This window comes from Ixodes scapularis, unplaced genomic scaffold (genome assembly GCF_016920785.2).
Source record: "Ixodes scapularis isolate PalLabHiFi unplaced genomic scaffold, ASM1692078v2 PGA_scaffold4__175_contigs__length_147842914, whole genome shotgun sequence".
In the NCBI taxonomy this organism is placed as follows: Eukaryota; Metazoa; Arthropoda; class Arachnida; order Ixodida; family Ixodidae; genus Ixodes; species Ixodes scapularis.
In genome coordinates, this window is record NW_024609879.1 from 45,178,041 (window position 1) to 45,200,439 (window position 22,399).

Below are 22,399 nucleotides of genomic sequence, written 5' to 3' on the forward strand. Positions count from 1 at the left end.
GACCCGCTGTACCGAAAGCGCGCAAAATGTGACGTCTTTGGTCCTGGGCTTGTCACTGGTCAAAGCCGCTAAGAGTTTTTTTTAGTCGAGATACAAAATATAAGTGTCGCGAACCGTTTCAATTATGTATTAAAGTAGTTTTTGTTCACTATTTTAGATCAGAAAAGAAACAAATGCAGTTTAGAAAGTACGGAAAGGGGAAATGACCCGTCGACATACCCGCTACCAAGCGGCGGAAAAAAAAACGGCGCATACTAGAAAAGGCTAGTGGGATGAGGCAAGGAGGTTAGAAGTACTAGGAGGGGGCACGTTGCAATATTGGTGAAGCCTAGTCATAAAAAGTTTAAACGATTTTGTGCCCAGCGTGACCGCAGATCTCTCTGGCGATTGGTGCGCGTGACATGTCACGTGTGAGATGAATGGTTGATTGTAGAAGGACTCCTCGCAGGCTTGCGCGCGCTCCGTCCGGTAGGTTTTATCAGATCGAAGGCTAGACTGTGGTGTAATCTAGTACCCCATAGCAAGACGAAGGCGAGCTACGGTCACGTGATGTGGTCACGTTGGCAAGGTAAGTGAGGAGAGTAAGGAGGAAAATGAGAAAGAGGCGAGGCGTCAAGGGAGCATGGCTTGCGGAGGCTACGCGGCCGACGTCATGCCCTCTCCTACCCTTCTATTCTCCATGGGATGAGGCCACTGATCTCAATAACAATTGCTGGATCGCGCTTGCCGCTCCCGCAAGTGAAGCCACCGGAAATCGTACCCCGCTGGGATACGATTTCCCGTTTTGCTAGCCTTTTGCTGCGGTTTTCCAGCGTGCTGTAGACACGTTTTCTACTCGTTCGTCGTCATTTGCCGAGGAAGTTTTTTGAGACTCTGTGCATTGTTGAGACTTGCCGTTGTGAACACGTGGAAAATTTTACGAAAGTGCAGTGTCGCAGGAAAAAGGCACAACGCGTCGAAAGGAAGGGCTGGCGGCGTGTTCAAAGCTTCCTTGGCACGCCGAAGTGCCGTGTCTCTGTGCCTTCGCGCGCTTGGATACCGACCAAGAACCGACGCCGTGTGAATGTGTTTAGCGAGTGCAATGTGCGTGAAGCCGTATCAAAAGGTACAACTCGTCGAAAACGTGTCGCCGGTATCGCGGCGTGATCAAAGCTTCCTTGGCACGCCGAGTGATGCATCTTTGTGCCTTTGCACGCTTGGATACCGGTCAAGAATTGACGCCGCGCCAAAGTTCTGAACCTGTGTCGCGCGTAGATGCCTTTAGATCATTTATATATATCGGCCACGGAGTTCTGGATCGTCCAGCTGTTCCGGTGAGTTGCTATCAATAAAAGGGGGAGATCTGTACGTGTTCTTATGTACTATATTAACCATGGCTATGTCCCAAATCTACTCTAATAGATTCCGTGGGAGCACGAATAGGGCAACGTTGTGGAGCCAGGGGGGTTTTCGAAAGCAAAAGTACAAGACGGCGAGAATGAAAATCTTTGAAGCGCGGCCGATATGGTCGTGTGCAATCTGTTGACCAATTACAATTAGGCGAGCCGCGCTCAAACGTCAAGTGCAATTAAGTAGGTTGATAATAAGCCAGCACTGATCAGTGATGAGGAGCTGTTGTGCACGATATTGTGTAAATCGTCTAAGGACGAAAAAAAAGACGTACCTTCCCCCCATCTTCCGTCGCTAGTGGACGCTGGATTGAGGCCACGGTCCCACTGAATGTGGCAGTTTAGGTACTTTTTGGCAGGCGATTACTCATCTCCTTTTAAATACTGTTTTGTGGGATTGATGTCATTCGAAAGGCAATGCAATCCTCTTTCATTTGATATTATGTATGTGTTGGTTTTTACTGTTCATGCGCATTTGTAGCGCTGCGAATATGATGGCGCGGACCTTCACTTGCTCCGCTAGTTCATGTTTTATGAACGATCCATTAAAGATAGCACGGTTCCAATATAGCAGTTTTGTTAAGATGATGTCGGAGCAGAATCTAACGATACACTTTTTTGGTATTTGCACCACTTTGTTTTTTTCATCCCTCCAAATATTGCTCTAAAATTGTCATTTTTCAGCACAAATATGTTTTTAATGACAAGCGCTAGGGAAATGAAATTAGCTACAGATGTTGTGCTTATAATTGGTAATATGCAAAAAAAAATTACTGTTGTGTAAACTTTTTTTGTTTAGATATTTTATATCAAACGTAGCACTTTTTTGTGCTTCGAGTCATGGTAGTTCAAATGCCGCTGAAGAAATAATTAAACTATGATAAAATCTTTAATAACATTTAGAGCTACAATGGTTGCCCAAGAGGTGGACGATGGCTTTTTTTCATTTTCAAAGTCATAACGCTCCAGGAGCCCTTCAAACTTACCCGTTTTTGACGCATATCTGTTTTGGACATCAAACAGATTTATTGGCATCTAATAACATTTATTGTTTGAAATAGATATACATTGCGATGTATTAAATTTTCACAATGAAGAAGAGGCAGGTGTCAAAAGGTAGTGGCTTGTGGAATTCACGGGGTTTACGTCATGGCCCGTCCAGGTATTACAAGCCTCTTGAACAAGAGCATGAATAGTGTCATTAAATAAGCTACGCTTCAGAGTAGCGACACTTGGCCTTATTGTGGCTTAAAATCATGGTTGCCAGTTATTTGAAGCTTTATCTGAAATCACAAGAAACGCTTTTCCGTCCTCCACTTTAAACAGTTTTCGAAAAAGCAAAGCAACATTACATGAGCTTCCTAACACCGAATCTAATGCTGAGGATGTCGCACTTTTGAATCATGACGATCGGCAGTTGCACCTGCTCTGCACAAGCAACAAAATGGCGGCGTTCACAATACTGTCGGGGAAGAGAGTGCCGATACTCTAAGCGCAGCTCATTTATTGGCTCTACACTCTCAAGAAAAAAGGGTGTCAAAAGGTGTATTCTTACACCCTTGGTCCCATATCATACACCCCCAAACTTCAATTCGACATACAGCGCCCTACAGTCGAACAGACGGCCCGACATTTATGGAGGGGCTTGATAGCCGTGTGGTACAACTTATTAAAATAGATAATGTACGTTTTACTGAACACGAAAAAAATAATTCGGGTTTTCTTGGCCCTACTGTAAAAACTCGGTGCTTTCTCTATGTGGTCTTCCATACGTACTTCAGCTATTTAAAATGTTTTACCACACGGCTATCAAGCCCCTCCTAAAATTTTGGGCCCTCTGTTTGACTGTAGGGCACTGTACGCCGAATTGAAATTCTGGTGTGTATTATATGGGACAAAGGGTGTAAGAATACACCTTTTGACACCCTTTTTTCTTGAGAGTGCAGTTCCCGCGAAACTCCTTTTCCCTGACTGAAACTGAAAGTAAATATGAATAATACACCATCATTATAGCTTATTTAGTTATAACAAAATACACATAATGAGAGGAGGAAGCGGGCGGGTAGGAGAAACGCGGGTTTTATGTGCGACCGTTCTAACCGTCTCAAAAGAAAAAACGCACGAGCTCGCGCTGGTTTAAAAAAAAAAAAAAAAAAAAAAAAAAGGCATCAAAAGAAAAGATGCGGCACGCTGTGTTCTTTGTTATTATGCGTCTAATTGCAAATTGTTGTGTGTATGTTTATACAGCCGGAAGTTAGTCTGCCTTAGTGGGCGTCTGGTGTCTCAGCTGTAGATGAACAATTTAGCCAATGCGGTACAGCCGCAAGCCTGGGGTCTTTAACGTGCACCATGCAGTAGTGATACACGACCGCACGCCGGTGCGATGCACTTCCAGGTCGAAACGGGCAGGGGCGGGGTGGGTTCTGCAGCGCGAGCTTTCGCTCCAAGTGCTCCGAGAGTGCGCTAGACCATGCACTCGGCCACCGACCCCCCCCCCCCCCCCCCCCCCTCGTGCGTCTAATTTTTATACAGGTATTGGCGACGTGCGCAACCGAAAGCGTCGCTGTGGTCGGCCTTTCACGATTGGCCCAAAAGCTGACTATGACGTCGGAAAGGAAAGGGTATACCATCGACGGAAATAAGAAGAATGAAGGAACTTTAATTTCGACGGTGTTGGCAGTGTTCCTTTGAGAGCGCAATGATTTCAGGCTTCCACCATGCTATTTACAAACACCATCGAACTTGTTGTTCGCAAGGTAATGACGTCACAAGGGGGAACCATAGGAGGGCGCCACCAAAACATCTCGCCGCTAATAAGTATTTGAAGATCGACGATGGACGTCGATCGTTTCGAGGTAATGTAACGTAATAACAATGTATAAATAATAAACTTGTTGAAGGACGGAACGACTAAATTTTTCAATTCTTGGATTGTAATATGCCGGTAGCCTATTGTACGTACTGTTAATGAGGAGCAATATGAGGTGACGAGGTAATTATTAATTGATGAGGCTCCATAAGGACGACGACATTAGTGGGTGTCGAACCACAACGTACAGTGCCAGACTTGTTTTAAGTATCGTGTACCCAAAAACTTTCTTCACCCGCAACAGTATAAGGTAGAATCAATGAGGATGCTGCTTTACAACTGTACGTTGCACAGGAAAACTGCACTGTGCAGAAGTGCGGCTTATTCGTTAATATGAGGGACGGATTTCTAGCAGCATTCCCTGATTGACTACTTGGAACAAATGGCCTCGTTGACGTAAAGTGTCCCCGTTCCAAAAGATTCTTGAAGCATGCTTAAACCGCAAAGGAGTATGAGGCGAAAAATAAGAAAAAGGAGCCTGGTGTGAAAGGTCCAAAACACCACCATAGCTTCTACTATCAAACACAAGGGCAGTTACACAATACACAAAGAGAGTTTTGTGATTTAGTTATATTTACACTGAAGGGCATTGATATCCAACGTATTCATTGAGATGACACCTCCTGGTCAACCAACATAGAGCCTTTTCTACTCAAGTTTTACATGGAAGATCCCACTTCCGCTAAAATTCCTCACGTAGACGAGTTGTCCGACCGATTAAACTGCCATTACTCTCTATCTGGGAATCTTTCGATCTTTGTTCGTAGGCCACAGTATTATGACATCGAGGGGTGTGGCTCTTCGTCCGCCGAATATTGCTTCGGCGGGTGTTTTTACTGTGTAAGATGAGACCGTCGGGTGCTGCTGGAACAACAACCTGGCGATTCTTCACTGAACTGCTTCTTCCGTAAGCTTCAAAATGGCTTTTTTTTCGTTTCGCACATCATCTGTTCTGCTTGCCCGTTAGTTGCAGGATGGTATGGTGCACTAATGTGATGCCTCATGCCGGTTCTTTTTCTTCAAAAACTTGTTTATTTTATTTGAAGCAAAATTCGGTAGGGCAAAAGTAGGTAAAAGAGACCGTAGAACGTCAATGACGTGTTTGGACGTCGTGGCAGGCATCGTGTATGTAAACTTCCAGCCACATAGAGCACGCATCGCCCATGACTCCGTAGATGCGGATACGTTTCGCCACACACCGACTGAATGGGGGATCGTTTTCAGTTACTGTTCATGATGGCGTTGGACTCAAGAAAGACCTCGAGTCTTTCCACAAAGTTAGCCCAGGTGCCAGGACTTTTGTCGAAAGCGGTAAGTGTCCGAAACATCGACAACGTCGGTAGCCACGTGTTGTGCTTGACACTGGACACTTACCCTTCGCTGAGAAGAAACTTGCTTGTTCGTCTGCCATAAGTCGTCCGATATCAGGTCATCACCGCAACACCATCTCCCGAAAAAACTGGTCTTCATTGTTCGCATGTCCATAGTTAGCAATCACGTCAACTTATAAATTCCCGAACGCTCATAACGTGCCGTCGCTAAACGCCGTTCATTCATAGCGTCATCATTGCAAATAAACGTCTTCCTATTTCTTCTGATGGTTTTCATCATAGTCCTCCTAAGCTGTACTTACAACATTATGTGTGTCGGTACTTCCGAAAATATTGCAACGGCGTTTGTTTTCCGGGAACTATAATGTAACAACCTTTACAACATCTTCCGGACCCCGTGAAACACAATATTTCGTGACGTTTTTTTGGTCGTCATTAAAATGGTGAGGTAAGTACCGTAAATCGCGAAGCAGTTTGCTTGACGTCCGCTTCCACTGGTTGAGTCTACTGAGCGTGCATTCCTGCAGAGGAAATTTTCATTGATAGAATATTGACACGTCAATCAACATTTGATTCCTTCTTGGTAAGATTAATTGCCAAAGCCCGTTACAACCGCCGAACCGTATGTTCCTATATCAGAGAACAATTTATACCCAGCCTGACATTATCGCATACATCCGTTTGATGGGCCACGCTACTTGAGCTAGCTGAGCATAGCTGGCAGCGGCGCGAGCAAGGCCACGAGGGGAACGTGATGGTGCTCGAGCCATCCCACTGTGAACCAATGTTTCGGCCACCCCACGGGTGCGTGTCGCCATCTATTGGTTGAACTAACGCCTTGTTCAAGATGGCTGCCGTGGGACCGCAGCCTTAAAGGCCGGCCCGCAAGCAGAGAGAAGGAACCCGACCCTCACTTTCCTTCTCGCCCCTGTGAAAGGAGGAAATCGCCTCTCATTTCCTCCTCGACATTTGCCGTTTTTTTTTTTTTGCTGGCTGTTTAATTGTTGTTGTTTTTTTTTTTTTTTAGTTTTTTTTACATGTTTGGGGTGGAGGAAATGAAAGCTTCAAGGATTTGAAGATTATCCAGAAGCCAGCCGGCACACCTGCGACAAGGAGCTGAACCAACCGAGTAGCTGTTTTGAGTGAGCTTGGCACTTGCTCTTCCCAACGAGTTGCATTGGCTCTTTTTTAGCATTGGTTTGGAGGACGATTCTTGCTGTTGTGAGAGCACAAACACCTTGTTCTGCTAAAAGAGGTAGTCATTGAAGTATCAATTTTAATATAAATATCTGATTTGGCATCTTTCGTTGTTTAGGCGGATTCATGGCGACAACGGGAAGTACGAGCGGCGTTTTCTGTATATCGGGGTTGGCGCTCCATAGACCACTGGTTCTGAGTCATTTATGTTCGTAAACCGGCATAGGTGACGGAGGATCCTATCCGTAGTGGGTCTAGCACTTTTCGGTGAAGAGCGTTTTGCTGTAGGGCATTTCGGTGCGGACTTTTTGGTGCACAGACATTTCAGTGTACGGACTTTTTGCTGCAAAGACTTTTCGGTGTGGGACTTTTCGGTGCGCGGATATTTCAGTGCACGGACATTTTGATGCATGGACATTCGACGCTATGGTTTGCTCGCCGGTATCTCTTTTCCAACGTACGCAGACACGCTTCACATCGTGTTTGCGCGTTGAGTTGATAGAGATAGTCTCCTCTATAAGGTTTTGGCTTTATTATTGGTCCTGCGTGTAGGAAAGGACCCAAACAGCAAGACGTTTGAAGTTGTTTGTGTATTCAGAACAATTTTGAATATCTTCAAATGCGCCTCCTCCGCGTAATCTCACAGCTCCGATTGTTAATAATAAATTGTGATGACCTCGCACGACAAAAAAACAACAACAATGGAATTATCACTTGTAACTCATTAAGAAATAAAGAAGTGTGTGCGGGTACAAAATAAGTGTAATCAAATCAAATATCGATTTGAATCAAGCAAACAAGCCGAATGTGGTGAATGCTAAATCTATTTTATTGGGTATCAAATGTTTGCTCATTCTCGTACGAAAAAAAAACAGTGACCACAGATCATACACAGCGTATGATCTGTGGTCAACGTCTCCTTCCATGTCGTAATGATGTCGCCGGTCGTAAAGAACTGCCTTACAATCGTGCTTACACAGGGCGATTTTGTTTTTAACGACTAGACATTTTTCTAAAAAAGACGTCAGAGTTACGCAATTGCGGTTTGTGCCTTATCTGTAGTCATCAAAAACACCAAATCATTCATTTTTAAAGAGATGTATGTGCACGTGAAGTGGTTCACGGCGTCCTAAAAAGCCTAATTTGGACGCGAATCGTGTTACCGCAATCTTGTCGGCCGCCGCACTCCTCGCGCCTTCTACAGTGGCGTTGTCACAGCGATACGCGTGATTTGTCGCTTTGGCTTCATGGCGTTAGGCTGTGCCACGCGGAGATGGAGGCCACATAAAATCAGAACTATATTTTCGCGCCCAAATTAAAAGGACGCCATATCAGGACGCCGTATAATAGTGTACGCGCGTTACATCTTTTTAAGAATGGACGGTTTGGTGGCTTGCGATTATGGCCAACAACTTTCTAAATACACGATGCCGTTTTCTTTTCTAATTAAAAGGTTAATTAGCGAATTTTAGGCAATCGGTTGGTTTTAGTTGCGTTCTTTCTTGATTCTAATCCTCGCCTGGCCGTATAGCTCACCTACACAAACCACAATGGCGCTAATTTTCACTGGACAGTTTGGTGGCTTTCGATTATGCCCAACAATTTTATAAATCAACTATCCCGTTTTCTTTTATAATCAAAAACTTAATTAACAAATGTTAGGTAATCAGTCGGTTTTTGTTGCGTTCTTTCTTGAACACAATCTTCGCCTTGCCGTATAGCTAACATCCACAAAACGTTAATTTGCACATTTTTTTCTAATATCTAGTAGGTGAAAAAAGAAAAAAAGAAACAACCAACGTTGTATATAAAACAGAGGGCAGTTCTTTTCTGATATAAATAAAGCGTGGGGCACGCGTCTTGCATGCATCTCTTTTTTTTTTTTTTTTCCGGCCTATAAAAACAAATTTCGGGACATTCGAAATTGAGTTTACGATGGGGTATTTATTACGGGATATTATCACGGGGCTTTATCACGGGGTATTTTGTCATGTTTCATAAGCTTTATTACTAGTCAGAAGGAAGCCACGCGAGCCGTATCACTTTGCAAACAGCTAATTCTGGTGTTTCTCAAGGAACTCTAGAACTTTCCAATTGACCATTTCGGTTCTTAATACATATAAAAAAGTTTGGTACTTAGTCCTAAACATTTAATTTATTTGGCATAATTAAAAATACTGCAACTCTCGGAAGACGTCTGCCCAAAACATAAAGTTGGTTTCATTTGCTTAAAAAGGCTACGCTCTAATTGCGCGTTACAGAGATTTGTAAGCGTCTTTCATTTTTATGTTTGGTCTTTAAAGATTTGTGAAAAGCATTCGCGACCTTACTTGTCAAGCCGCGTACGCGGACAGCGCGGCCTCCTTGGCAAGTTGTTCCCTCATCGAAGACGACAATGAATAATAGGTACGATCAAAATCTTAATACCTGAAGAAAGCGCAAGTTTAAAATAATTCTAAAAGTGTCAGTTGATTTTATTTCTACTATATTCAAATTTCAACACTCGTCGCAGGCAGCATGAAAGGAAGCACTGCACTTTTTGCGCAAACCAGTGCCCAGTCAACGGTCCTACACTCAAACACGCATCACCACCCGACCTGTTTGAAAAATAAATTATTTCCAGTACTTTTGGTAGAAAAGGCGAATTTTCTACTGAGCGTGATATTTTGTGGACCCAAAAGTCCTGTAGCCGAGATCGGTAGTTCATAGCTTCAGGAAGGCGAAGAACGACGGATGCATTATTTCCCGCGGAAGTACTGTTTTGACGTTGAATTCCACATAAAATTGTATTTGCACAAATTGGGTGGCACGATACCGAACTTGCTTGATTACTTTTCTTTTAAAGACATAATAACCAGGCATAATCTACAGATATTGCAGAATTTATTTTAATTGGCGTACAGCGCGAAAGACAAGTATGGACATAAAGAACACAATAGAGCTCTGCATTTCTACTGCATTTCTTTCTGTACTTGTGGACAGTTAGTCCGCATGACTATATTAAAAAAAATTCACAAATCGTTTAAGCCTACCCCTTTTTATAGTTTTTTTTTTCCGTAGAATAATTAGGAATTGTGGCGAATCCCGGCTGGGTTCGGGCAAAGATCTCGCACGTGTTCAAGGACACATTTCGGCATGATTTCCCGCTTGGTGACGACGTTGAGCTGGCCGCTGTTCCGCTTCTTTCCTAAGTGGGCGGGGAACGCCAGGCGCCTAAATTATCCAAGCAGCCCCAAAACTTGCGTTAGTACACCTTCCGAACTCCTGGGTTTATTGGAGATGGTCGCTGGCCTTCGCCCAACCTGACAGAGCCCCGAACAATTATGCAAGGGCTGCGGAGGCTATCTGGGCATCCTATTTCTTAATCTGCGAACAAATGGGAACAGAAGAGAATGAAAACTTCGTAATAACTGCTCTCTTTTAATAAATGGCATAATGTGCTACTAGTGCCAGTTGCACCATTTTATGCAAAGAAAATTGTGATTTCGCGGTTCAATCTTCGTGTTTCCCGTTTTCTCTGCTGATACGCGAGATATTTGTCAGCTGTCGAGTTTTCAGTTACATTTGTTGACAGAAACTAAATGCACGTTTGGCCCCGTAGAATTTTTTTCCAGGGGCTGAAGATAGATGAAATATACCATAAACCGTTTCACTTTTTATGGAAGTTTGTTTTTAATCTTCTTAGTAGCTTCACCGAGGCGGCCGTCACTCCAGAAAACACCTGTATTAAGAACCTATATATTATGCCCCAGAAACGGCCAGACTGTGTCCCTCTGACTGCAATATCTTTGACTTGTAATTACTCATGATTATTACTTTGTACAAAAAACAGAACACAATAGTGACACAATCACTCTTCACTGTGCCGTTGTTAGAACGACCAATTTTCAACTCTCTGGGTAGAGTTCAAATTTCAGATAAAAATACCCATCGTTTTTCCTTCTGCTGTGATGTTCAAGTTCCGCTCACTCGAGATAAATATGCGGTGTAGTATCTGAATGTAAAAGAGCTTGTTGTTGGGCTAGTTGGTGTTGACTATCTGAGTGTGTTTTAGAGCTGCAGAAAACGAGTAAAAAAGTAAAAAAAAAGGAGAAAAGCGAGCCAGCCCGAACCCTTCCGAGCTCATATCCAGCCTGCCTAACTAATCCCTGTTTGGGATTGAAGCAGAGAACCTTGAAGGGTTACAGAGATTTCGCCGGGGGGCCGGTAAGCCCGTTAGCACTCGTGCGAGAAGGCCAGAAAAAGCGAGGAGGAAAATGGAGGAGGAAAGGGGAGGAGGAAAAAAAGAAAAGAGGGGGAATCTTCTGCCACGCTGAAGAAAATTTTGAGCGCCCGCCTTTAAGCTCGTTCCTAAACCGCGAGGGGAAAAGACGCTGATCCAGAGGCTCGAACAGCTTCACGCATATTGCACTCGCTAAACACATACACACGGCGTCGGTTCTTGGTCGGTATCCAAGCGTGCGAAGGCACAGACTCAGGGCCGTACCCAGAAAAAAATTTCGGGGGGGGGGGGGGGGGGGGGAGGGGGGGGGGGAGGGGACAGCGGCGGCCATTTTGAAAGTGTTTATTGTCTTATTTTCGCCTATGAATCATGTGCATCGGTGGCATATAATGGAGAGTTGCAGCAAACCGGAGAACAGGTCCCGGTTTGGTACCGGGTAGCCGACCGGCGCCACTTCGCGTGCGCAGAGGTGGAGATTAAAATCGGCTGGCTGCAAGTGCACCGACCAGGGCCGTACCCAGAAAAAAATTTCGGGGGGGGGGGGGGGTCAGAACCCCCTAACCCCCCCCTGGTTACGGCCCTGGCACAGAGACACGGCACTTCGGCGTGCCAAGGAAGCTTTGAACACGCCGCCAGCCCTTCCTTTCGACGCGTTGTGCCTTTTTCCTGCTACACTGCACTTTCGTAAAATTTTCCACGTGTTCACAACGGCAAGTCTCAACAATACACAGAGTCTTCAAAAAACTTCCTCGGCGAATGACGACGAACGAGTAGAAAACCTGTCTACAGCACGCTGGAAAACCGCAGCAAAGGCTAGCAAAAACGGCAAATCGTATCCCAAGCGAGTGAAGTCCGGTGGCTTCACTTGCGCTGCAGCGAACAAGCGGGGAAGCGCGATCCAGCAATTGTCATAGAGATCAGTGGATGAGGCTATGACAAATGAGGAGCGTAGAAAGATCCCGGATGTACGCGGCAGCGCTGTGTTCGTATACCGGCTCAAGAATCCGACCGGTTCCGAGCGTTCCGAAGGCCTTCGGCGCAGGCCCTGTTGGCGATTTGGCCATTTGGCGGTGCGTCAGCGCGAAGTGGCTCCCGTTCTGAACTGACCTTTACCCCGTGTTTGCTGTCGTTTGTGGCCAATGAAATGTTATGCCGAATTAGTGTTTAGTCGCGCTGCAAATGCAATACGAGCTGCCCTGGCCGCCCGCTTCATACAGCCTATCCAACACGTCAGAGACATTTATTGAGAGAGTTTGGCCATACATTGGTTTCAATAGGCGGGCATCTCGGGGCCAACCACAGGCCGCGAAACAGCCCCTAGCGGTGGTCGTGTGCTCTAAGTTTGTGACACGACTAATTTGAGCCGTTTTAGCGTCGCTAGAGTGAAAAGGTTTAGCTCTCGGTGACTGAAAACTTTGGGCATGTGAGGGTTTAGTCACGCCAATATTCAAGTGTAGAATAAACGAACGGACGTTCCAAACCAGGGCCGACTTGCTAGAAACAGCGTCTCAGCCGAGGCGGGGAAAGAAAGCGCTGCCAAAGCCAGCGCACGAGCCGAGCGGGACTGCACGAGCACGCGGCACTGCACGAGCACGCGCGCTCGTGCAGTGCAAGCACTGTTCTGGGCCACATGTTCGCGCTTGTAGCATCGGCTGCGTCTGGACCGAAGCTGAAACGAAGTATAGCAAGCCGGCCCAGAGCGAGCTGTCACCTATATTCCATCTGCACAAGCATCAGCAATGCAGACAAAGGCATGGGTACCAGCGCGTGGCTTTGGAAAGTGCCTCCTATGCACGAGTTCTAGTACAAACAAAAGCGTTTTGCTGAGCTAGGCTCGCGCGCCTGTGCCTTTGTCTTTACTGCAGACATTTGTGAGATGGAGTAGAGAGGCCGAGATTGAACGCTTCTATTGCACGCTTTAAATGCCGTTTGCAATATTGTGACGTCGCGGTCTCCTGATTGGTCGACGCTGTGTCACAAATTTAGTTTACGCTCCAAGCGCGGGGGGAATATTCGGCGCTGGCGGCGGCCTTTGCTCCGCCTATTGGACAAACTCTCCCAATACACGCAACGTCCTTGCAATACACGGCTCTGCAACACGTGCTTTAGTGGCGCCCTGTCGAGCCGTCGACACGGAGTGCGGCAGCCGTGTGCGCTCGATGAGCTCACTACTCCTCCTCTAGTTCAAGGCCACTCAAGGCAGGACCTACGACGTCATGAAGGAGGTTATTTTTTGCTTGTTTTTGTAATTCTAATTTGCCTATAACTTTTAAAATAAAGCGAAATTTGAGAAAAGAAAAGTTGGATTAAGTTACTACGTTCAGTAAGCTCAGGTTCAGTGCAAATTAAAAACCAGTCAAAAAGTCATTGAAGGGCAATTTACTGATCGGGCTGAAACTTTGGCATCTGGTTGTGACCTCTAGTTCTACCTTTGGGCGGAGAACGAGCGTTCGGCGATGCCTAGTTTATTTTTGCGGTAAAAAAGACCGTGTAAATTTTCTTTTGTGACACCCTGGCTGTACACACAACAATTTTTTTCCCTTGAAATGACACCGCAACAAAGGAGATTTCCTGGTCAGTGGCGTTGCGTGCAACTGTACTTGGGTTCCACTACTGCCAATAAGCTCGTGTAAAGTAAAAAAAAAAAAAAAGAATGCCCAAGCGGATATCGTTGATATCCGCTTGATATATCGAGGATATAGTGAGGACGCTGACCAATCCCACATCTTCACGCCAAGAAGATACGCCTGCTTCTATACAGTGCCCACTTCATCTATTTCGGACAAAGACCCCTTGAGGGTTCATAGATGTTCGAGGGACAATTTTGACTTAGACTACTGCCCGCCCTACTTCGGCGGCCGAAAATATATCGTCGTCGTCTTCCGCGCGGTGCCAGCGCTGAACCCTGACGAAGAAGAGGAGCACGCCGGATGCTCGCGGTCTGGTGGGTTGCCACAGCGAGGTCAGTCGTCCACTGGTTGTCAGGATGTTGGCCCAGGACCGAGACCGGACCTTCTTCCGGACGAATCTGTTCCAGCTGTCCCGCTGCCTGGCACGCCTGCACCCCACGCCCTGGAACAAGGTGAGGCTGGGCTCGTCGTCCCCTCCTTCGAAGCGCAGACGAAGGCGCTCGCGCTGTTCTCTCTGGGATCCGGGGATTCCTCACTATCGTTATTTGGCAGCGACCCCTTTCGAAAGTTTGCATTACCTATGGTGGACACAAACGACGTTGTAAGAGCAGTAAAGCTGCAACGACGGCTGCGACCCTAGCGTGTTGCCCGGTGGTAAAATTCACCACCAAATTTTGGATTACCGACCGCGCTCAGTCCCCACCCAAATGTAGCGCTATCAATCCGAACCAGAGGCCAAAGTTTCAGAACTAATCGTTATCTTATTAAAATTTTAGTAATTTTCTGTAAATTTCAGTGAGGAAATGGGCCCGTCCCCGGGTAGCTGACACCATTAATCTCCATGTATGAGGGGCGTTCATAGAGATTCAGCAACGAAACTCGGATAATAGTTTAGTCTTTTTTACCGCATTCGCCAGTCAAAGTCACGTACTTTTGCCAGCGATGAACAACATGCCAGGGGCCATTGCCAGGGCTCTTCGTTTTCAGTGTCCAGAAATCGGTCTACTCCAGCCATCACACTTGGCCCTCGTGCTCGAAATTAGGTTTGTCGCGAACCGGCCACGGTTCGAGTTCGACCAGGTTCGACTTTTTCGAACTTTTAGTGAAAAGTTCGACGAACCTTCTATTGAGGTTCGACTCGTGTGCGCATGCGCGACAGGCTGGCCAGTTGGCTTCGGATTGGGTGATAATGGCTAAGAGATGAATGAAGTGCAGCGCTGATTGGCTATTTCAGTTATTACAGTAATAAAATTTAAGTTATTAACTTCTTCATTGCTTACAGTTAGTTTATTTTAATTGCAGCTGTTCACAATATAAAATAACCCATTGCATAAAAGTTTTTTTTTCCAAACCTAGACATACTTGTATTAAGGTCTGGCCACACTGTCCACAGAGTCGAACCGGTCGAATCTGATGAAAAGTTCGAAGGTTCGTTGAACCGGTTCGACCCAGTGGAACCCCGAAAGTTCGACAGAAAGATCTGGTTCGACAAAAGTTGGCGACACCCCTACTCGAAATGCTGATACGCTTGTTTGGCCACACCGAAAGCATGTGAGCCATCTATCCACACTGTCGTAAACTGGGACGTTGTCCCTGAACACCGCCACCAGCTCGAAATTATTTTCTTTTTAAACGGAGAAAATAGAGCACTGTACGTGCTTTGACTTTCCCGACGGGCGGTGTCATTTTTGTTTCGACACCCTAGCAGCGTTCCGTGGCACTATAGAACGAGCGCTCGTGTTGGTGCCTGTTTTGTTCCGGTTTCTATAAATGTTGGTGCTGATAATACGAACTTTAAGAACGCCCCTCGTATAGGGGGCATTCACTGGACGCCATATTTGAATGCGCTGTTTCGAGAGCACCCTCAGAACGAGCTCGTATTATTAGGTTGCTAAGACCGGCAATCGGTCTGCATTAAAACTTGAGCTTGGGATAGTTGGTCCATACTGAATAAAATTTTAAGAGCGCGAACAAAATGGTGACAAGCAAGATATAGAGACGAAAGGAAAAGCGCTTTTTAATACCATGCAGCCATCTGCACCTATATATACACACATTACTGACCAACCAGCATCACACCCAGTCGCGCACTCAAAAATGGCCATTCAAAAACGCTATTTCACTTTGAAGCAGATAGACGGACGGAGCGCTGACGCAATAGACCACATGGGAAATGTAGAGCGCCTTCTAGTAGCGCGCCGAGAACTACGTCGGCCATCTTGGTAACGGCGAGAAAAGGAAACCAGTGACGCAGCCGGCAAAGACCCCATGTAAACAAGCGACCGCGCTTCGTGCGAGAGATGCGATGCCAACGCGTTGCTGCGTTCCGCTGCGGATGCAGCGAGAAACCTTGGATTCGTGCGTGACGTTAACGCAAACGTGAATATAGGGTTCACAATATTTTCTTATTTTTACTTGTTACTTGAAACGCAGCTTTTGACAAATACAATCGGTGACAACGAGAAGAAATATGAGGACGTCATCGCGCGGCGTGAAGCCATTCACAACTATTGAACTGGCGAAAATGACGTGATAAATAGCGTTGTGTTTAGGTTGAACCCTGCATTTGCTGTGTAACTACTGATGATGCCTCCCGCATGGGAGGCGAAACGTCTAATGAAGTTGTTTTTTCTGTTATGTCAAGTCGGTGTACTTATTTTAATTAAAATAATCCCTGGAGAAGGGGAACAAAGGGGACAAAGGACAAACAGAAATCTCCAAACACAGCGAGGTGACTAGTGCGCGACCAAAAAAATCCGCCTGGTCCGGGTATCGAACCCGGGACCTCTCAATTTCCAGTGGAGCGCTCTACCAACTGAGCTAACCGGGGGTTAGACGTCAGTAGAGCAAGCGTCTAACCCCCGGTTAGCTCAGTTGGTAGAGCGCTCCACCTGTAATAGAGAAGTCCCGGGTTCGATACCCGAACCAGGCGGATTTTTTCGGTCGCGCACCAGTCACCTAGCTGTGTTTGGAGATGTGTGTTTGTCCTTTGTCCCTCTTGGTTCCCCTTCTCCAGGGATTATTTTCGTCATTCTTTTCCAGCTCGCTTGCAACTTTGCATTTAATTGCATTATAATTATTGAACTGAGCCATAATACTTTCACGAAATTGCAAAAATTTGTTTTTTCCTTTTTTGAACGTTGTAGTGTCGACTTTGGTTTTTTTGATGAGCAAGCAGCTCGATGCATGCGGACGAGACCGAGGCTGTTAAGCGAGGCAAAAATATGACAGTTTTAATAATCTACGCCACCAACCATAATTGAAGATGCGCATGATTAACAGTGCAACAAAAGCTGAAAGCACCACGGAACCCTCGTTTTAATGTCATGTATTAAAAAAATTGCTTTGGGAAGCCAGAAAACAATCTCATTGCTCTGCAGCGATTTCTATACACTTGATCTGGCGTCAGTAACCAAGATTTGTAAAAAAAACTCTAAAACTAAACAGAAGAGTTTGTTGATATAATATTCTTGAATATATAAAGCGGGGTCATGAAGAATAGAAAACTTAACAGACACACACGACATGTCTGTGTGCTCAACACTCACAGAGACGGGATCCTGCTGTCTTTTTGTCGAACGCCACGTTCGATTATATCGAACGTGGCGTTCGACTTGCTTTATCGCAGTGGTGGCTAAAACTTCGATATCAGCGGCGGCGAAAACTTATACGTTGCGGGCGTCGAAGGAAGCAACACGGGCGGTGCCAACTTCATTTTACTTTTTTTTTTTTTTTTTTTGTCGCAGCCGAGGTGAAAATTTTGTTTAATTCAAAGAAGCTCGTGGAGTAGTTTTGAGAAAGTCAATACAGTTATTCTGCCAGGGTTGAACCATTAAATCCGTCAACTGTGTTTGAGGTTAATGCTATCTGAAACCAGTTTGGGTTCTTTCAACGCCTGGAAAATATTTCTCAGGGCACAGTTTTTTTTTAGAAAAACACAAAGCTTTCCACAAAAAACAAAACAAAACTTCTTTCCTTGGCAGCAATAAAAAAAAAAAAAAAAAAAAAAAACAACAACAACTTTGAGTTGCATGTATTGGCGTGGAGCAGTTTACCGCTGAACAGTACGACTTCACGCGTATTCGTATCAAAACATAATTAAAAATGCCCTCAGAGATGAAAGACATCACGGCCCAGGGCCTTTGTCCACGTTGGGTGATCGAAAGCCAGAAAACCATAAATTTGCCAAATTGTGGCAGATCGTCCATGCCGTGGAAATGCTGACAAACCGAAACTCAAGATACCTGACGCTACCAAGGTGGCCGCGTGCACAGTGCTGCCAGACAACTAAGCAGTTTCGCATATCGTATATTGCCTTCTCTCTTTTTTTATGCAGCTCTCTTTCCGCCGTATCTTTTGCCTTACAAACTTCGCGGAATTCAGGCCCGGTTTGCACCCACATCGCCTACAATGGTCAGGAAGATGCCCACCCGCGTTGTTGCGCACATACCAACAAGGTAGAGGACCTGAGAGCTAAAACTGGCGGCTAAAAGTAAAAAAGCCAATAGGCCGCCGCCACGTTGCACATTTTTGACTAGATAAGTAACGACCTTATACTGGTTGATTCAAGGAGCGGCCAGGCTCTTTAAATCGACCACGATATTCGGTTTCTTAAGCTATCGCGCTACGATTTTGTGCAGCGTTGCCCACAAATGGTGCACTTTTTTCGTAAAATTGGCAAGGAGCGAACTTACCCGAGGAAAAAGTAAAGAAAGAAAAAAGCTTAGCTCCTATGGAAACGCAGCGAAGCCACCGGTCTTCAAACAACACGGCGCCGCTTCGCACGGGAGACAAGAGATGGCGCAAGCGGTCGTGATGCCAACTGCCGCCAACGAACGAGCATACGGCGCCGAGAGCCGGCGTCTTTAGGAGACGATCGTTTCGACTCAAAAGTGGCGCGAGCTATTCTGACATCAGTTGCCAATGCATTATTTTAACATCCTTACTAATAAATCATATTGAATGGAGAAATAATCGATTTAAAAAATGGTTTGTCGCGATATTCTGACTGTTTTTTTTGGGGTACTCATGTCGTCTGCTTTGCAGTTCCTTGTTGTTACCGCGCCTGTTTTTGTTTCTGCGACTGTCGCCGCCTGCGGAACGCGCGCCGCTTTTGAGTCGAAACGATCGTCTGCTAAAGACGCTGGCTTTCGGCGTCGTGTGCTCGTTCGTTGGCGCAGTTGGCATCGCGACCGCTTGCGCCATCTCTTGTCTCCCGAGTGAAGCGGCGCCGTGTTGTTTGAAGACCGGTGGCTTCGCTGCGTTTCAATAGGAGCTAAGTCTTTTTCTTTCTTTACTTTTTCCACAGGTAAGTTCGCTCTTTGCAAATTTTACGAAAAAAAAAGCACCATCTGTGGGCAATGCTGCACAAAATCGTAGCGCGATAGGTTAAGAAACCGAATTTTGCGGTCGATTTAAAGAGCCTAGCCGCTCCTTGAATCACCCAGTAGTTTTACGTTTCGATGTTAACGAAGTTCCGCGCACAAATAATTGCTTATTTATCTTTAATAACGACGAGATAAATTATGTTTTGTTTGTTTCAAGTCCAAAATGTGCTTTTACGAGAAAAAGTAGGGCAGCTTCGCAGTGCCTCCGCTAGATGCCGCAAGCCGCGGTGCTGTATTTTGGGTTACTATCGGCGCTAGACACTGATCCTTGGGGCTAACAGTATTGAAAAAAATAGTTTATCGTGTTTTTACAGCGATCGCAATACAAATCTCGGCTCAGTTTAGCGTAAAAGCCTTAGGATTTGGTACGGTCACGTGTCTACTGGTCAAAAGTGTACAACATGGCGGCAGCCAAGTGGGGATCACTTTTGCCTGGTGAACGGGATACCAGTTTATCGCTCTAAGCCCGGCTATTTCGTTGGCACACACAGATTATGCTCACGTGCTCTATGATTGGAGCAGCGCCCAGTCTGCCCAATGTATACCTTGCCACAACTAACCGGAATCTCGTACAACACGTCGGCTACACAATCAGCATATTGCACCGCGTGCTTCTTGGAACAAGGGTGTTTTTTTTTCTGCCTTATCAACATCAGACAGATCCTAGCAAGTTTACACGGGGCAGAAAAGAGCACGTGGATGTCGTGTGCCGGCTACCTTTTTAGATTATGGGAGGCAGCATACATGTATACGGAATGACTCGAACGCTTTTCCTTTCTTTTCTTGCATCGCTGCATCATTTACTTCTTTTTAGCTACAGGAGAAGGCTCTCACAACAGCAAGAGAGTAGCTTAGGGGGTACCCTACGTCTCTTAACCTTCTTACTTGCCGTTCAAAACTGATTGGCATCTCATGTTTGCAACATTTTTCCAGAGCCACATTAAGACATGTTAAGGCTATCCCTCTTTTTACCAACTTGGAATGACCTCTTTCAAACAAAACAAGGCTTTTCTTGATTTTCTGTCATGCACGTTGCAAAAGAACTGGGCAATCCCGCCGTCAGCACACGCTCAGCATTCACGCACACAACAATAGCAGCCAGGGAATACTCCCTATTCGATGGTCCTCCGACATTTTCTCTTCAAAAATTTTATAAAAGCGATTAAGACTTTTGAACTAAATTCACCATAAGTAAGGAATCACATAGAAGGGGACGTACAACTTTGCTATGGTGGATATTATTACCAACAGGATGCAGATAACGACAAGCTCTGGATGTTCTGAATATGGTCAAGACCGATAGCTCTTTATTCTTTTTTTTTTTTTTTTTCGGGAGGGAGGTGTTCTTTTTGGTTGAGCATTTGGTGTCTTCGTTAGAGGGACAAGACGAAATCTGGTGAAATTTGGGAAAAACATGCCTCGTGATCCCGAACAACTAAAAGTGCTACCGGTGCGGCATTAAACTGGACGTGTACCAACGATGTCGCTCGCTTACGTGGCCGAGTACGCAGAGCGCTGGGCTTAGGCGCGAAACACATGTTTGACGAAACCGTCCGATCCGACGTGCGGACTGCCGGAATGACCTTGGGGGGAGAGGGTGTTCGTAGCATCGGAGAGCGTTGAAAACCCTCGCCTCCGACCGTCGTATTGCGCGGTCGGACGTCGGATCGGACGGTTTCGTCGTACATGTGTTTCGCGCTTTACTCGCAGGTGGCTCGGGTTCGATTCCCAGCACTGCGTGTTCTTTTACCTTTATTTGTGTAAATAGAAGATTCGAGAGGGTTGGAGAACCGACTAGGCTTGTTCATATTCAGAATGTATAATTCCAGAACGAACGATGTAGAATATTCTAGGCTCCCAGGGAAGGCTGAAAAAAAGCCGCACCGCACCGTGCGTAGTCAGTCTCGCCCAGCGCTCGATCCTGCTGTTACGCCGCCGTTGACGCTAGTCTTTTCTATTTTGTTTTGGGTGCAAGTTCGGTCCATTAAACGCTTAAGTTTGCCTCAGTCATTCGTCGCCTCATAAATCGTCATTTGTGACAATTTTGAGTTGTAATGTGTCTCACTTTACACAAGTTTACAGGTTGGGAGCCAAGTATACTCACATGTGCGCTACGCCACTGACCGCACTCTAACAAATAAATGGTGTGGTCGGGTGCATATGGCGGACATGCACCCCTTTCCTGGAAGATGCACCCCCCAGTTACTCAGCCAATGTACTTGTACATCGACCATAAGCATCCTCCTCTCTTAAAAAAATTGGTGCTCCAATCCAGGCTGTGAAGGTGATAGGTAAGCGAAGCTGTGGTATCACCCGCAGCGATTGCCTACTGCACTATACGAAATGCCGCCGCCGGTCGTAGCACGCCGCCGCTGGTCGTATTGCCGTTCCTTTTCCCGTTACCGCTCCTAGTATTCACGCTGCTCCTTGGGAGTCCTAACTATGCGTGTCCTATTCATCGCGGCGCTGCAGCAACAATGAAATCAGTTGCTATACTCCGTTACATCTTACTTTTAAGCGCAGCGGATGTTACGAGCCATCGGAGCCAATCGGAGGCCGTGTGAGTGTCACGTGACCTTAGAGAGGGGGCACAGCGACGCGCGGAAAGCGTATCACCGACCACGTCCACAGAACGGGATTGTCTCAGATAGCTCATAGCATCCGCTGCGTCCGGATGTAAGGTGAAACGGGGTATAGGCGGGTTCTTTTATATATGGAAGGCTAGCGACGTCACTCCCCACGTCGCAAGCTGCCGTCGCCGCGGCAGCTTTTTGCACTTCACACGAGGACTTCGAATGATGTCAACCCCTTTCGAAGCAGCTGCAAACCTAATCTTTACCGGAACGCGTGGGAGGGTGTTCCTATTGGTCCCACGCGCCTTATCATTCATCATGTGATTTTGATGCTTGTTTTGTGGTTTCCTTTATTGAAACGGATACTGATATTAAAGGAGATATGTTGTTTTGCCTTTAATTGTTCGCCGGGAGTTTTTTTGCTTAAGACGACGACACAAAAATTTCCTTGGTTGGTAGAACTATACAGCTTTGCAGTAAAACGTCTAGGTGTATCAGTGCACCCAGCTTACTACATCACTTGACTCTGCTCTCTCGGCGCGGATAAAGGTAGGGGCGTTATTACGTGGTAAAGGTTTCACGGATGACGTAGTAGCTTTTCTAATCCCGGAATGCCTCGTTCCTGGCCTGGTTTCTTGCTTGCTGTGCTGCGACCTGCGAAGCTTGCGTAGATTTTGACCATGACAAAATATTCGAAGTGTACCAATGCTACCAGTGTTTGAAAAGATTTCTTCAAAAAAGCCCAAGACATTCTTGTGATACGTGTAGTGTTCTGTTCGGCAAACGGCTGCTTCTGCCACAT

At 46.0% G+C, this 22,399-nt stretch overlaps 1 protein-coding gene across 1 annotated transcript in view; it reads left to right on the forward strand.

Moving 5' to 3' along the window:
• Window positions 1-13,858: 13,858 nt before the first annotated feature.
• The window catches only part of LOC120840654 (phosphatidylinositol 4-kinase alpha-like), a 64,354-nt gene continuing 55,813 nt past the window's right edge, over window positions 13,859-22,399 (forward strand). The window contains exon 1 of the mRNA XM_040211263.2: window positions 13,859-14,089. Within this exon, the coding sequence (XP_040067197.1) occupies window positions 13,994-14,089 (96 nt within the window). The 5' untranslated portion in view covers window positions 13,859-13,993. The remainder of the gene's footprint in view (window positions 14,090-22,399) is intronic.